Here is a 14,645-nt window from a genome sequence, read left to right as displayed (position 1 = left end):
CATTAACACTATGACATTTAAAAATATTTTTTAAATATTTACTTTATTTTTCATTTTATTGAATATTCGAAACATACAATATACTTGCAGTGAATCCGCTCAATAACTACATCATACCAGTAATCCAACAGATTCCCATTCAGAGCGACACACAGAAGCATCCAGGGTCAATGCCCTGCTCAAGGGGGCATGTTGACCGATCTACCACCAGGTCAAAAAACGTGAACACGACCCCCCCCCCACAGACCCTCCGCCCCCGGGAATTCCATTCCCCACCCCCAAGAACCCCCCCAATAAATGTCTCAAGAGAATGAACTGAAGAGAAAAAAGAAAAGACAGAAGAAAACAGCTAGCGTCCCACTTGGCCAACATCCAGTGAGATTGCAGAGCGCCAAATTCAAATACAGAAATACTCATTATAAAAATTCAGAAAAGATACAACTATTTTCCATAGGTTTAAAGATTAACTTCTTGTGAATCCAACTAAATAGAGATACAATTAATCACTTACCTTTAATCTTCATATGGTTGCACTCAGAAGATTAATTTATTCAATAAATGTTCCTTTTGTTCGATAAAGTGTCTCTTTATATCCGAAAACAGGCAGACAAAAGAATACAAATTGTATCTGTAAAGTTCATAGAAACATGTCAAACGATGTCTATATTCAATCCTCAGGTTGTTTTTAGCCTAAATAATCGATAATATTTCAACCGGACAATAACGTCGTCAATATAAAAGGTAAACAAGAAAGGCACACTCTCGGGATTGCGCATGAAAAAGCTCTGTGACACGTCAGGGTCCACTCATTCAGACTGCTCTTACACCCTCATTTTTCAGAACACAAGCCTGAAACAATTTCTAAAGACTTGACATCTGGTGGAAGACATAGCAACTGCAATTTGAGTCCTAAGTCAATGGATAGATACTGTAATGGCATTGAATAGAAAACTACAACAACAACAACAAAATCCTACTTCCTGAATGGATTTTCTCGGGTTTTTCCCTGCCAAATCAGTTCTGTTATACTCAGACATTATTGTAACAGTTTTGGAAACTTTAGTGTTTTCTTTCCAAATCTACGAATGATATGCATATCCTATCTTCTGGGCCTGAGTAGAAGGCAGTTAAATTTGGGCACGCTTTTCATCAAAAATTCCAAATGCTTTCCCCTAGAGAAGTTAAAGAAACGTCTCGTTAATCCAACCACAGTGTCCGATTTCAAAAGGGCTTTTCGGCGAAAGCAGAACATATACTAGGTTAGGTCAGCAACTAGTCACAGAAAGCATACAGCCATTTTCCAACCAAAGAGAGGTGTCACAAAAAGCAGAAATATAGATCAAATTAATCACTAAGCTTTGATATTCTTCATCAGATGACACTCCCGGGACAACATGTTACACAATACATGTATGTTTTGTTCGATAAAGTTCATATTTATATCCAAACCTCAGTTTACAACCTCAGTTTACATATGGCTTTGCCTCCAAAACATCCCGTGAATTTGCACAGAGCCACATCAATTTACAGAATGTCAATGTCATTGGAGGAATCCTGGAACATATTCCAGTCTGTGCTAGCAAAACAGTCCTGTAGCTTAGCATCTGCGTCATTTGACCACTTTTTTTTTTATTGACCGAGTGACTGGTGCTTCCTGCTTTAATTCTTGCTTGTAAGCAGGAATCAGTGTGCGGTCTTTTAGTGCCAGCATCGGTCTGTGGTGGTATGTAGACAGCTACGAAAAATACTGATAGTGTGGTCTACAGCTTATCATGAGATACTCTACCTCAGGCGAGCAAAACCTTGAGACTTCCTTAGATATCGTGCACCAGCTGTTTACATACCCCCCTGTCTTATCAGACGCCGCTGTTCTACGCACACAGTGTATAACCGGTCAGCTGTATGATGATGTCGTCGTTCAGCCACGATTCGCTGTGAAGCATAAGATATTAGTTTTTAATGTCGCGTTGGGAGTTAAATCGCCGACCTACGAGGAAGATTATTCTTTTCCAATGATTGCATGTTAGCAAGTAGAACGGAAGGCAGTGGGAGTTTATTTGATCGCCTACAAATTTTCAGAAGGACTCTTCTTTTTTCCCCCCTCTTATCTTCATGCAAGTGAACGGATTTGGGCCTGTTCCCAGGAAAGCAGTATGTCGTTCACGTCAGGCTCATAAAATTTAAAAAAAGAAGCTTCTGCCAGTTCGTGGTGACTAATTGCTATTCAGATGTCCAGAAGTTATTTTCGGTCATAAGAGACGGTAGCAGCAACATTATGTACAGAATAAGTTACAAACAACGCAAAAAAACCCACATTTGGTTAGGAGCATGTAAAATGTCAGCCATCTCTGGCGCCATGATAGCTATATATGTGTAACAATAGCTAGCTATGAAAATTACTTTTTGATATAGTTGAGAGAATAACGCATGTTCATGTAGCTATCTTGGTATTTTAACTGTAGGCTCTTACCGGTGTAAGATTATGATGATTCACAGCAGACACACTTTCAAAATAATTCTTCCCACTCAGCTTCAACCAGTCCAAAGTGCTTTAGCCACAGAAGACAAAGCTGTGTCGATACCAGCAGCAGTATTCAGGACAAAACTGGTATTGAAAGCTGTAGCTACACTTTGCATGTTGTCCATGATGAAAATATGAGTAAATCCTATGGATCGTTCAAATATCTGCGGTAGCAGAGTGCATGAAGTGCCAGTTGACAGAGAAGACTTGCGTGACAGAACGGACCCTCTTGTGAATGTCCCAGCCCACTCATTATCTCAACCATTCATGATGGCTAGGCAAGATTTTGTCTAAACAGCTTTGTGATTTCACATTTTATTTATATTTACAGATTACATATGAGTTTGTTATTACGGCACATAAATTGAGATGCTCAAAAAAGGCACTTTGCTAAAAAAACGTTTTAATTTCAAAAATGTTCAAATGCCTCCCCTGTGAAGTAGTGACGTCTATTGTACACCCAGCTTTCTGAAAGGTTCACAAATACATTGTGAATCTGTATATTTTTGTCAAAAACAATATTTTAGGATTTTGTTACTTAGTCCACTGTGAATACAATCCCACATGTTTTATTTTTCAGGTTAGGAGTCCAATATCCATTTGACACTGTCACGTTAAAGTTGAAGTTCTCTTCTAGAGGTCAATCCAATAAAATAATCTCCATATTAATCACATAACGGTAGTCTTAAATGCATTCCCTCTTTTAACAGATCAGCTTCATGATAACTGCCTTGAAGAGAAGACCAGAACTTTCGACCCCAGTGGTGTGATGGCTGAGATCAAGCATGGCGACCGGCCCGGGGTGGAGATCAAGTAAGGATGGAGAAAAACCCGTCCCCAGGCAGAGACCCCAAGGTCTGTTTGATTGAGGTGATTTGTTGATGTTATTACTCATGCTGTCCCATTTCTCATCGTTTCCTAAAGGTACTCGAATGTTTCGCCGCTAGAACTGGACAAATTTCTGGAGGACGTAAAGTAAGTGTGGGCGTTGGAGGACAGAAAGTTTATTGGATTTAATTTATTTGATCATTAAAAGTAGAAGGCTGCTTCAGCCTGAGATTACATTACATAAAGTACCAGTCAAAAGTTTGGACACCTACTCATTCAAGGATGTTTCTTTATTTTTACTGCCTAGAGTGTGCAAAGCTGTCATCAAGGCAAATGGTGGGTACTTTGAAGAATCTCACATATATTTAGATTTGTTTAACACTTTTTTGGGGGGGGTTACTACATGATTCCATATGTGTTATTTCATAGTGTTGATGTCTTCACTATTATTCTACAATGTAGAAAACTGTAAAAATAAAGAAAAACCCTGGAATGAGTATGTATTCTAACCTTTGATTGGTACTATATACAGTTGAAGTCAGAAGTTTACATACACTTAGATTGGAGTCATTAAAACGTGTTTTTCATCCACACCACACATTTCTTGTTAACAAACTATAGTTTTGGCAAGTCAGTTAGGACATCTACTTTGTGCATGACACAAGTTATTTTTCCAACAATTGTTTACTGACAGATTATTTCACTGTATCACAATTCCAGTGGGTCAGAAGTTTACATACACTAAGTTGACTGTGCCTTTAAACCGCTTGGAACATTTCAGAAACTGATGTCATGGCTTTGACATAATTTGAGTAATTTGGAGGTGTACCTGTGGATGTATTTCAAGGCCTACCTTCAAACTCACTGCCTCTTTGCTTGACATCATGGGAAAATCAAAAGATATCAGCCAAGACCTTAGAAAGATCTCAGTCTTCATCCTTGGGAGCAATTTCCAAACACCCGAAGGTACCACGTTCATCTGCACAAACAATAGTATGCAAGTATAAACACCATGGGACCACGCAGCCATCATACTGCTCAGGAAGGAGACGTGTTCTGTCTCCTAGAGATGAACGTACTTTGGTGTGAAAAGTGCAAATCAATCCCAGAACAACAGCAAAGGACCTTGTGAAGATGCTGGAGGAAACAAAAGTACAAAAGTATCTATATCCACAGTAAAACGAGTCCTATATTGACATAACCTGAAAGGCCGCTCAGCAAGGAAGAAGCCACTGCTCCAAAACTGTCATAAAAAAGCCAGACTACAGTTTGCAACTGCACATGGAGACAAAGATTGTACTTTTTTGGGAAATGTCCTCTGGTCTGATGAAACAAAGATTGAAGTGTTTGGAGGAAAAAGGGGGACGCCTGCAAGCTGAAGAACACCATCCCAACCGTGAAGCAGGGGGGTGGCGGCATCATGTTGTGGCGGTGTTTTGCTGCAGGAGGGACTGGTGCACATCACAAAATAGATGGCATCACGAGGAGGGGAAATTATGTGGATATATTGAAGCAACATCTTAAGACATCAGTCAGGAAGTTAAAGCTTGGTCACAAATGGATCTTAAATGGACAATGTCCCCAAGCATACTTCCAAAGTTGTGGCAAAATGGCTTAAGGACAACACAGTCAAGGTATTGGAGTGGCCATCAGAAAGCCCTGACCTCAATCCCATAGAATATGTGTGGGCAGAAAAGTGTGTGCAAGCAAGGAGGCCTACAAACCTGACTGTTACCCTAGCTCTGTCAGGAGGAATGGGTCAAAATTCACCCAACTTATTGTGGGAAGCTTGTGGAAGGCTACCCAAAACATTTGACCCAAGTTAAACAATTTAAAGGCAATGCTACCAAATTCTAATTGAGTGTATGTAAACTTCTGACCCACTGGGAATGTGATGAAAGGAATAAAAGCTGAAATAAATCATTCTCTCTACTATTATTCTGACATTTCACATTCTTAAAATAAAGTGGTGATCCTAACTGACCTAAAACAGGGAATTTTTACTAGGATTAAATGTCAGGAATTGTGAAACTGAGTTTAAATGCATTTGGTTAAGGTGTATGTAAACTTCTGACTTCAACTGTACATACATACATACATACATACTAAATTATCAAGGATATAAACCTTGATCAGGAAGGAGGGATGCAATATAAAGGGGGGAAAAAAACTGTGTACCGAAACCTTGGTTGATTACGGTAAGATATGTTTGTCTAATTTCTGTTGGTCTGCTCATCATCAAATGTTATGGGTGTGCATCTGCAGCTCCTATATCTGGTATAAACAAATCAAATTACCTACGATTGGATCCAGATCGGACCTTGGCAGCTTGCGCCCACAACTGGCATTCAATTGTGTCCTCTATCCATCTCTTGTCTGCTTTGTAATTGGATGCTTATACACACATTTATGTTGTGTTTTATTCGAGTTGGCCGCTATTTTATTTATTGCTGCACTTATTCCACGCCACTTGCCAGCCGTTATTGTAAATAAGAATCTGTTAACTGACTCGCCTGTTTAAATGAAATATGATCTACATAGTAAACCTCTTTTTAATCCTAAATTTGTTTGACTTTCCGGTTGATGTTAGAACCGTCCGGTGCTATGATGGCCGCCACATATGTTTATAACTATCACTTCTCCTTAGTAGCTCTGACTTTGCCGATCGCTGCTTAGAGGAAAAATGTACTTACTGTGACATGTGGTTGTCTCACCTAGCTGTCTTAAGATGAACGCACTAACTGTAAGTTGCTCTGGATAAGAGCGTCTGACAAATGACTAAAATGTTAATGTAAAAAAAAAATCAATTTACTCAACTCAATTAAGACTAAGATTTTCCAAGGGACTATTGTCCCTTCCCCCTTTTTCATACTGACTGTGGCATTTAGTCAGTATTTAAAGTAAAGACTGTACATCACATGATTTAACTCACTTAGTCTGTTTTTCAATTGATTGGATTGGCTCTTTCTTACTGTGTACTCACTAGGAATGGGATCTATCCCTTGATGAACTTCCAGCGGGGCCTCACCATGCCCCGGACCTTGTCCATCTTCCAGGAGCGCATGGAGACAGTGAAGACTCCCAGCCCGGAGCCCCAGGAGATGGAGACCAGAAAGGTAATTTATATGAGGGGTTCCATGCAGACCAGTAGTCAGAAGGTTGCTGGTTCGAATCCCGGGCCAGTCAAAAAAGAAAAAGTGTTTTATAGCATATGTACTGTATATGAACCATACCGGCAACACCCAACCAAAATGTTGGGGTAAACAATTATCAACTATACAGTCTCTTTAACTGGCAACCGGAATGTTCATGGTTTTAGATACCAGACGGTACTATCTTCTGCCGCTGTGCTCTTAAGTAAGACACTTAGGCACTAAAATGAACCTTCTTTTTGTCTGCTTTCAATTTCAAGGTGGTGCCCTATGGTCATGAAACAAGTGTTGGAAATCAGTTGAGCAGATTTTTTTTTTCTCTCTCTCTCTCTGTGTCATGCTTGAAACTGTACAGGTTGTCCAAATGCATTGTAACTTGGAGTTCACTGAGGAAGGCACCAGAAGTCATGTGAGTTTTTGTTCTTTTTCATCTACAACAACTTACATTTTAAAAGGAACAAAGAAGTGTTGCTAGAATGTAAAAGTGTGAGCTTTTATAACTACAGGCAACAAATAATTGCACAATAAAACATCTTGGTTTGTGTGGTTAGTGCCGCAGCCAATTCCTCCTTTGGCCGCCTTTCCTTCCAGTCCTCTGCTGCCGATGACTGGAACAAACTGCAAAAATCGCTGGAGACTCATATCTCCCTCACTAGCTTTAAGCACCAGCTGTCAGTGCAGCTCACAGATCATTGCACCTGTACATAGCCCATCTGTAAATAGCCCATCCAACTACCTTATCCGCATACTGTATTTATTTATCTTGCTCCTTTGCACCCCAGTATCTCTACTTGCACATTCATCTTCTGCACATCTATCACTCCAGTGTTTAATTGGTATATTGTAATTACTTTGCCAACATGGCCTATTTATTGCCTTACCTCCCTTATCTTACCTCATTTGCATTTTCTACTGTATTATTGACTGTATGTTTGTTTATTCCAATCTGTAACTTTGTGTTGTATGTGTCGAACTGCTATGCTTTATCTTGGCCAGGTCGCAGTTTTAAATGAGAACTTGTTCTCAACTAGCCTACCTGGTTAAATAAAGGTGTTCTCAACTAGCCTACCTGGTTAAATAAAGGTGTTCTCAACTAGCCTACCTGGTTAAATAAAGGTGTTCTCAACTAGCCTACCTGGTTAAATAAAGGTGTTCTCAACTAGCCTACCTGGTTAAATAAAGGTGAAATAAAAACAAATGTAATAAATCAAAGCCCCCGGCACTTACGTACAGTATGCACGAGAGTTGGGATTGGTTCAAATCTGACCCAGTGCACACACTCGCACCTCTCCATTTTATAATAGCTAATAAAAACCAATTCAAATTTTTTTTTTTAATTATACAAGGAGTTGTAAAATACATTTGAATTGAATTCTCTGTTATCTGTCTGCAGCTCTCTCTCCTCCTGAAGATGGACGACAAGCTCCAACGGCAGCTGAACTGTGACGTTCTGCCTAGTAAGTCAATCCAACGTTCAACAACGTTATTGTAACGTTACTTTTTGACGTCGTATTAACCAAACAGGATGTACATTAATCTCCTGGTCCTATAGACTGGGTAGATTGGTTTCGGAGACATTTAAAAAAATATATATATATAATAATAATTTAAAAACAGCTTGTGACGTGGCACAGTTGGGGTTCATGTTCTTGACAAGGCCATGTGTTTCCACAGTAACGGCCACTAACTCATTGAATTAGCCTCCCCTCCCCCTCCACTGTAGATCAACAGATAAATTACCTAGTACCAGATACCAAGTTAACAACCACATGCCAATATACAGAGGGGCTGTTACAAATGCAGATATACAGCTCCATCTATTGGGTTATTCAGTTGATCGCATGCAGTTTTTAAAGGGGAAGTTCAGGATTTTATTTGAGGTTAGATGTTTCCTCAACCTGAAAGTAGTCTATGGGCCAGGAGTGGAATCGGTGGTTTGGTTTTTATCTAAACAGCCACTACAAACTTCAGTAACTGCTAGCAAATAATATATGGCAGTAATAGGGGCCCCTTTAACTGTAGGACTGGTTGAGGATCTTTATATGTTAAGGTTTTTGGTGGCTGTTTTGTGTTTTCCAATTTAGCTGACAGCTCCAAAGACCTGGCTAGTGAGCTGGTTCACTTCGCCTTCATCAGTGAGGTAAGAGGAGCAGAAGACACTGATTGATTAAACTCAACCCAGGCCAGCCTTAAATCTGTAGTATTTATACAGAAGTATTGTTTTTTTGTATTGAGGTTTTTTTTCGTTTTTTTTCTGGTACTTACTTTGAAAAATTTGACACAATTTGATAATTACCTGATACCAAATGGTGCCTAGTGGGACTTATTTGAATGAATCCCAAAGAATCAAACCTGTTTTAAATATTTGGTCATTGCACCTTTAAAATAAAGTGCAACTAAATATCGTCCCTTAATATATAACCCCTTATTTCTGGTCTCTTGTTTCTTCAGGAGGACTGTGAGAAGCTGGCGGGCTTTCTGGAAGACGCCCTGTGTAAGCATTGGGCCGGGCCGCCATTGGAGGAGTCTTCCCTGGCATAGTGATGATGTACCGACACATGCTGCTGACCCAAGGGGGATCTGGACCCTGGGAAAACTACAACAAGAAAGAGAATTTAGGGACAGAGGGGAAGGGGGTTGGGGGCAATTAGTGGGGGAACTTTAAGAGTGAACATTCCAGGACTAGGAAGTGCCAGATTTTTGTTTTTGTGAGGCTTGTAAGGGAAGAGAGCCAAGTCAGCGCTTCAATCTGTGTGGCAAATGTAAGCATCAAGAAACGCTGTCTCAAAACAGAAGTGAGGCGATCTCTCTTTCTACTAAACAGAAGTGAGAAGGGATCTCTTTCTACTAAACAGAAGTGAGAAGGGATCTCTTTCTACTAAACAGAAGTGAGAAGCGATCTCCCTTTCTACTAAACAGAAGTGAGAAGGGATCTCTTTCTACTAAACAGAAGTGAGGCGATCTCTCTTTCTACTAAACAGAAGTGAGAAGCGATCTCTTTCTACTAAACAGAAGTGAGAAGGGATCTCTTTCTACTAAACAGAAGTGAGGCGATCTCTCTTTCTACTAAACAGAAGTGAGAAGGGATCTCTTTCTACTAAACAGAAGTGAGAAGGGATCTCTTTCTACTAAACAGAAGTGAGAAGCGATCTCCCTTTCTACTAAACAGAAGTGAGAAGCGATCTCCCTTTCTACTAAACAGAAGTGAGAAGCGATCTCCCTTTCTACTAAACAGAAGTGAGAAGCGATCTCTCTTTCTACTAAACAGAAGTGAGAAGCGATCTCCCTTTCTACTAAACAGAAGTGAGAAGCGATCTCTCTTTCTACTAAACAGAAGTGAGAAGCGATCTCTCTTTCTACTAAACAGAAGTGAGAAGCGATCTCTCTTTCTACTAAACAGAAGTGCCAACCAACTCAAGCCAGATAAGACTATGCTAGGAGAGCTACTACATTTGGCCACTTCAATGCCTCTGTCTCTCCGCACAGATGATGTCAATGGCCTTGTTTAGAATTATAGCAAGAGACAGTGGACAAAGTAAGCAATACGAGGAACATAAAGGTCTTCAACATTTACTGCTGCATTGAGGCCTTTTTGTCCATAATAACCTATTGGGCTCCATTTTACACACACAGTGCAGCCTTGGCAATGACCCCATAAAGAAAACTAATCTAAAACTCTCACTCTCACATGCAAGGTGAGGGTACAGACACATTGAGATTTTGTGTCCCAAGATTCCAGGATTGAGACAATGGTTTTTCAATGGGGAGGTCATCCTCTGCTTGATGAATGATTGTCCAACGGAAGGAAAAAAACAGCAAAATATGTTAAGTCTTCTACATATACAAGTCATCCGAAAAAAGTAGGGATGAGTTCAACTTATGACAAGAACGGACAATGATGTAGGTCATATACAATTTTATCCGTGTTCATGCTTCTCTGTTAGAGTTTAATATTTTCCTGGTATTTTACAAATAAATCACTTTTCTCCCGGGTAAAAATCATTTATAAAGCATATAAATATACCCATGTCTGGATTTGAATAGACCGCTGAGCGAAAATTCAAGTCTGATGCGCCATATACATTAAAGACATTTAATGAGCCCAAGCCACCAAAACAAACACATGATTGTGCGGTTATCCAATACATATATGATATAGGCTACTGCACATTACGCACGACAGAAAAACATAAAAGCCCATTGATGTAGTTAGTTAGTTTCATTTATTTACCCAACAGAGCATATAGCTAACTCCAGTAGGCTAATACTTCCTGAGTGTGAACTGTATAATATCGACTGGAATTACACACATCGATCAAACTGTGATAAAGCGAGGAGAGAACATGCGATTCCGGTGCAGCACATGCGTCTTGTAAAGTTACAAGTACAGGTTAGCGAAATAGTTTTTAATTTTGAAGTATAATGGGGCCTATTTGTATAATTTTAGTCGACTGACGCATATATACCTTTAATATTTCCCCTAATGTTATTAGCATATTATATTTGTTTTTGCTTCCTTCCTTCCTCTCTTTCAACTGTTAAATGAAATACGTTTCGTTGTCCTTAATTCTCATAATTCTAAATGACATCCTTGAACAATATAGGACTCGAATTAGATGCAGAAGGCTTTCACTTCTCTTCACAAATATAGAATGGTCATGGGTCTGAATAAATAACTGCTATAGCCGACCGACATCGCGCGTTCGCTCTTTCAAATTAGTTATACTGGCTGCTGTATTTACCATTCAGCAAACAAGCGCTTCAGTCCCTCTTCAAATAGTCTATTGGTATAAGAAATGCTTAAAATGTCCAAGCTATTCTAGTCTAGCTTCTCCTGCATGGGACTCCAACAGCTAAGGAGCGTGTTTTTAAAGAGGCCAGCGGAGCACGGGTGTGTGCGTATTGCGCAAGATATATATATATATATATTCTATATATATATATATAGAATGCAATTTGAATGGAGTTAGAGCGAGAAGGACTGTGTGCTCGCATGTGCACAGATTTTAAAGCAAAGCTATTCGAGTGATGGGCTGTTTTTAAAACTGCAGTTAAAACTGCAGCTGCAATAAAACCATTATCTTTACAATTTAAAAAATACAAGTGATCCCTAAAGCCAGATGTAAAGACATTCAGTCTTTATATTACTGTAGCATAGACTATGCTGCAGAAAATGCAGGCCTACCATCACAATATATTTTGTGTTTACCATGACATGCTAGGTCTACATACATTGTGAACTGCGGTCCATACTGATGTTCCCTGAGCGTTGATTCATCATGCAGATGCCGTAGAGAAGCCCGATTTTAGACATTGGGTATAATTTCAATTCCATTCACGCCATGCTGTTCATAGAAATAATTTATTATAATTTCCCGGTTTCTCGCAGTTATTTATCCCGGGAAAAGGGTGTGGTTTTGGGCCGTGAATCTCAGTAACCGGGTTCCCGCCATTCAACCCTAGTCTCCGTGTGGCCATTCCCCTTGTGCAAATCGTAACTTTTCGTTTGCGATGTCTGTGAGAAAGCACAGATTATTGAAACATCATTGAAGCACATAACACTAAAATGTGAAGCGCGTAATTCAATCTCGATGATTATTTTTCAAACGTTACCGAGGCTACGCTGCGTATGTCACCCTGGTATGTTTCAATGTTATAAGGCTACAAAGAAGATGCACACATTTAGAATGCATGTTGTATTGCTTAGTTACTTTCCAATCATGACCACTTCGCCGCAAGCGTTATTAGTCTTTCATAGGTCACTCTGACCATCACCGTTTGAGGAGACCGTGTCTGTGTTCCCGGCAGACAAAATTGACATGGAACAAGGATGGTTTTTAAGGTTGTTTTTGTTAAGGTCTTTTTTTTTGCAAACTAAATAATGTGTTAATCTGGTTGTAACATAGATTCTGACCAAATCACAACCAAAATATACGGTCTGTTCCATGAATTCTTTACCTTGTCATGAAAACATTTCTCGATTTCTCTTGCTTTACCTGGTTGTAAAGAGACCCGTTGGTTGTAATCTGGTTATAGGACATCTTCTCAACCAGAAAACTAGTTAACAACCAGAAAATGTTATAGACCATGAGCAAAATGTCCACTGGGTTGATACCATAAATCAAAACACTACTTCTGTGTTTGTGTCCAACCTAACACCTTTGCTCAATTGCAGGGAAAGTCTGGGTTAACGGCAGATCTTCCATACTAAATGTCAGACATGGAACCTGTGAAAGTAACTCAAGTTTTAAACTGGAGACAATAGAATAATTTGCCAGCAATCCCTTACACAGTATGCTGCGTTTCTCTTTCTAAGAATGAAAACCCTATCAAGCTGAGAGGAAGACTTACCTCACAATTTGAATTCATACATTTTTCTGCCTCATTGATATGATCATCATTCCTTTCCGATCTTAATATTTTGCTCTGTCCTTAATGTCTTTCAGTGGAAAGTCATAGACCTACAAGAGCTTCTGAATTAAATTCACTGTTGAGAAAATGTACCTTTTTTTTTTTTTAAACTATGAATTGTCATTTTTCTTAAATCATAACTTGCAATATGCCTTTTCCATGTTGCTGTGTGTTTTTAGTCTGTATGAACAAATGTTACATGTATCCACATTGGAATATTGCTTTTTTTTTGGTGTTTTTGCATTTGTTGAAAGGTCAATCTTTTTAACTTGGTTTGATAGGCTACACTATGGAAATTTAGTTGCTAATTATTTACCTCAGATTTTTAGCTTGTTGACTGTATGGTTCCTTATACATGCATGACATACTATTAATCGATTTTAGCTGCAATCAAGCCCAAGTGCCTCACTATACACTAGTGCAGCGTTTTCCCAAACTTTGTCCTTGGGACCCCAAGGGGTGCATGTTTTGGTTTTGCCCCCAACACTAAACAGCTGACTCAAATAATCAAAGCTTGATGATTAGTTGAATCAGCTGTGTAATGCTAGGGGCAAAAAAAAACTAAACTAAGCGCAACAACCCTTGGTGTCCGAGGACCGAGTTTAGGGAAACCCAGAACTAGTGTTACACACCAACTTTTTAATGCAATTTTAGTTGCCATTGAGCTCCCTTACTGGGCTGTATGGAACATGCATGAGCCTCAATTTCCATTTTGTAAGCCAGCGTTCATTTAGTACACTTCATACCATGAATTTGTAAAACATTGTGGGTTCTGTTCCGCTTGAAATATTATCAGATACGGCTTATGTTGTAATATCTACTTGATTATATAACCGTCCAGTTGATCAAAACCAATGTGCTGGCATGTTGTATGATGAATGTTAAACTCATTTGATCATTAATCTTTGTTACTCCGTTGCCCATAACTGGTCGGTACTGTGCCTCCGTAGACCTATTTTTGGGGGTCAAGCATGTCCTGTCCACACTGTATACAGGAGTGGATGTCTTGAGTTGAATTGTACTTGAGCACGCTGCAATCGAGTCACTCTAACCCTGTTTATACCTGGTGCTAACATGCAGCCTTTTTCCTGCTCTTAATCCCCACATTCTGATTCTGCCCAATTTTTTTTTTGTTGACAAGTGCAGATTAATATATATATAAAAAATATGCATTGTGATCTGATGTGTGTAAACAGACAAGATCAGGACGAAGGACACATGTTAACAGACAATATCAGGACACATGTTAACGGCAGGTGTAAACAGGTTCAAATAAGGTTCTCATTTCAGCACCACGGATGGATTTATGTCTACATTCCATATTGTAGACAATGATCATTTTCTTGGTAAAATTTGGAGGGGTGAGGCTGTATCATCGATAATTGAAAAATAACTAAAAACAAATGAAAGGCCTAACACATCCTCTTCCTTTGTGTGTCTAGCTAAATTACAGCTCTCCTTGTATTGAGTTGTTTCTGTTCTGTTTGTACAACTCATGTCAAATATTGTACAATAAAAGTATTGAGTATAGATGAGGCAATAATGTTGCATTAGTTTTTTCTTTTGTCAACTAAAAATCTGGGGGAGCCCTGACTCATGCAAGTCGTCTCACAGATTAAACCAGTTTACTTAAACTAAACTCAGCAAAAAAAAGAAACGTCCTCTCACTGTTAACTTTATTTTCAGCAAACTTAACATGTGTATGAACCTAAGATTAAACAACTGAACAAGTT

The 14,645-nt window shown here is 39.2% G+C and overlaps 1 protein-coding gene across 3 annotated transcripts in view; it reads left to right on the top strand.

Annotated features, from left to right (window-relative positions):
• Nucleotides 1-9,093, top strand: part of LOC112227236 (nuclear receptor-binding protein 2) — a 55,505-nt gene extending 46,412 nt beyond the window's left edge. For 2 of the 3 annotated variants that reach the window (XM_042308181.1, XM_024392129.2), the window contains 7 exons: nt 3,232-3,334; nt 3,446-3,496; nt 6,336-6,465; nt 6,857-6,910; nt 7,895-7,958; nt 8,586-8,641; nt 8,953-9,093. In XM_042308181.1, coding sequence (XP_042164115.1) covers nt 3,232-3,334; nt 3,446-3,496; nt 6,336-6,465; nt 6,857-6,910; nt 7,895-7,958; nt 8,586-8,641; nt 8,953-9,042 — 548 coding nt within the window. In that variant the 3' untranslated portion in view covers nt 9,043-9,093. The remainder of the gene's footprint in view (nt 1-3,231; nt 3,335-3,445; nt 3,497-6,335; nt 6,466-6,856; nt 6,911-7,894; nt 7,959-8,585; nt 8,642-8,952) is intronic. The other variant, XM_024392130.2, reaches the window with a different exon arrangement.
• Nucleotides 9,094-14,645: the final 5,552 nt, after the last annotated feature.

The sequence above is a fragment of the Oncorhynchus tshawytscha genome, linkage group LG28, assembly GCF_018296145.1.
Source record: "Oncorhynchus tshawytscha isolate Ot180627B linkage group LG28, Otsh_v2.0, whole genome shotgun sequence".
NCBI lineage: Eukaryota > Metazoa > Chordata > Actinopteri > Salmoniformes > Salmonidae > Oncorhynchus > Oncorhynchus tshawytscha.
Note: the sequence above shows the minus strand (reverse complement) of the source record. Positions and strands in the feature narration are given on the sequence as shown.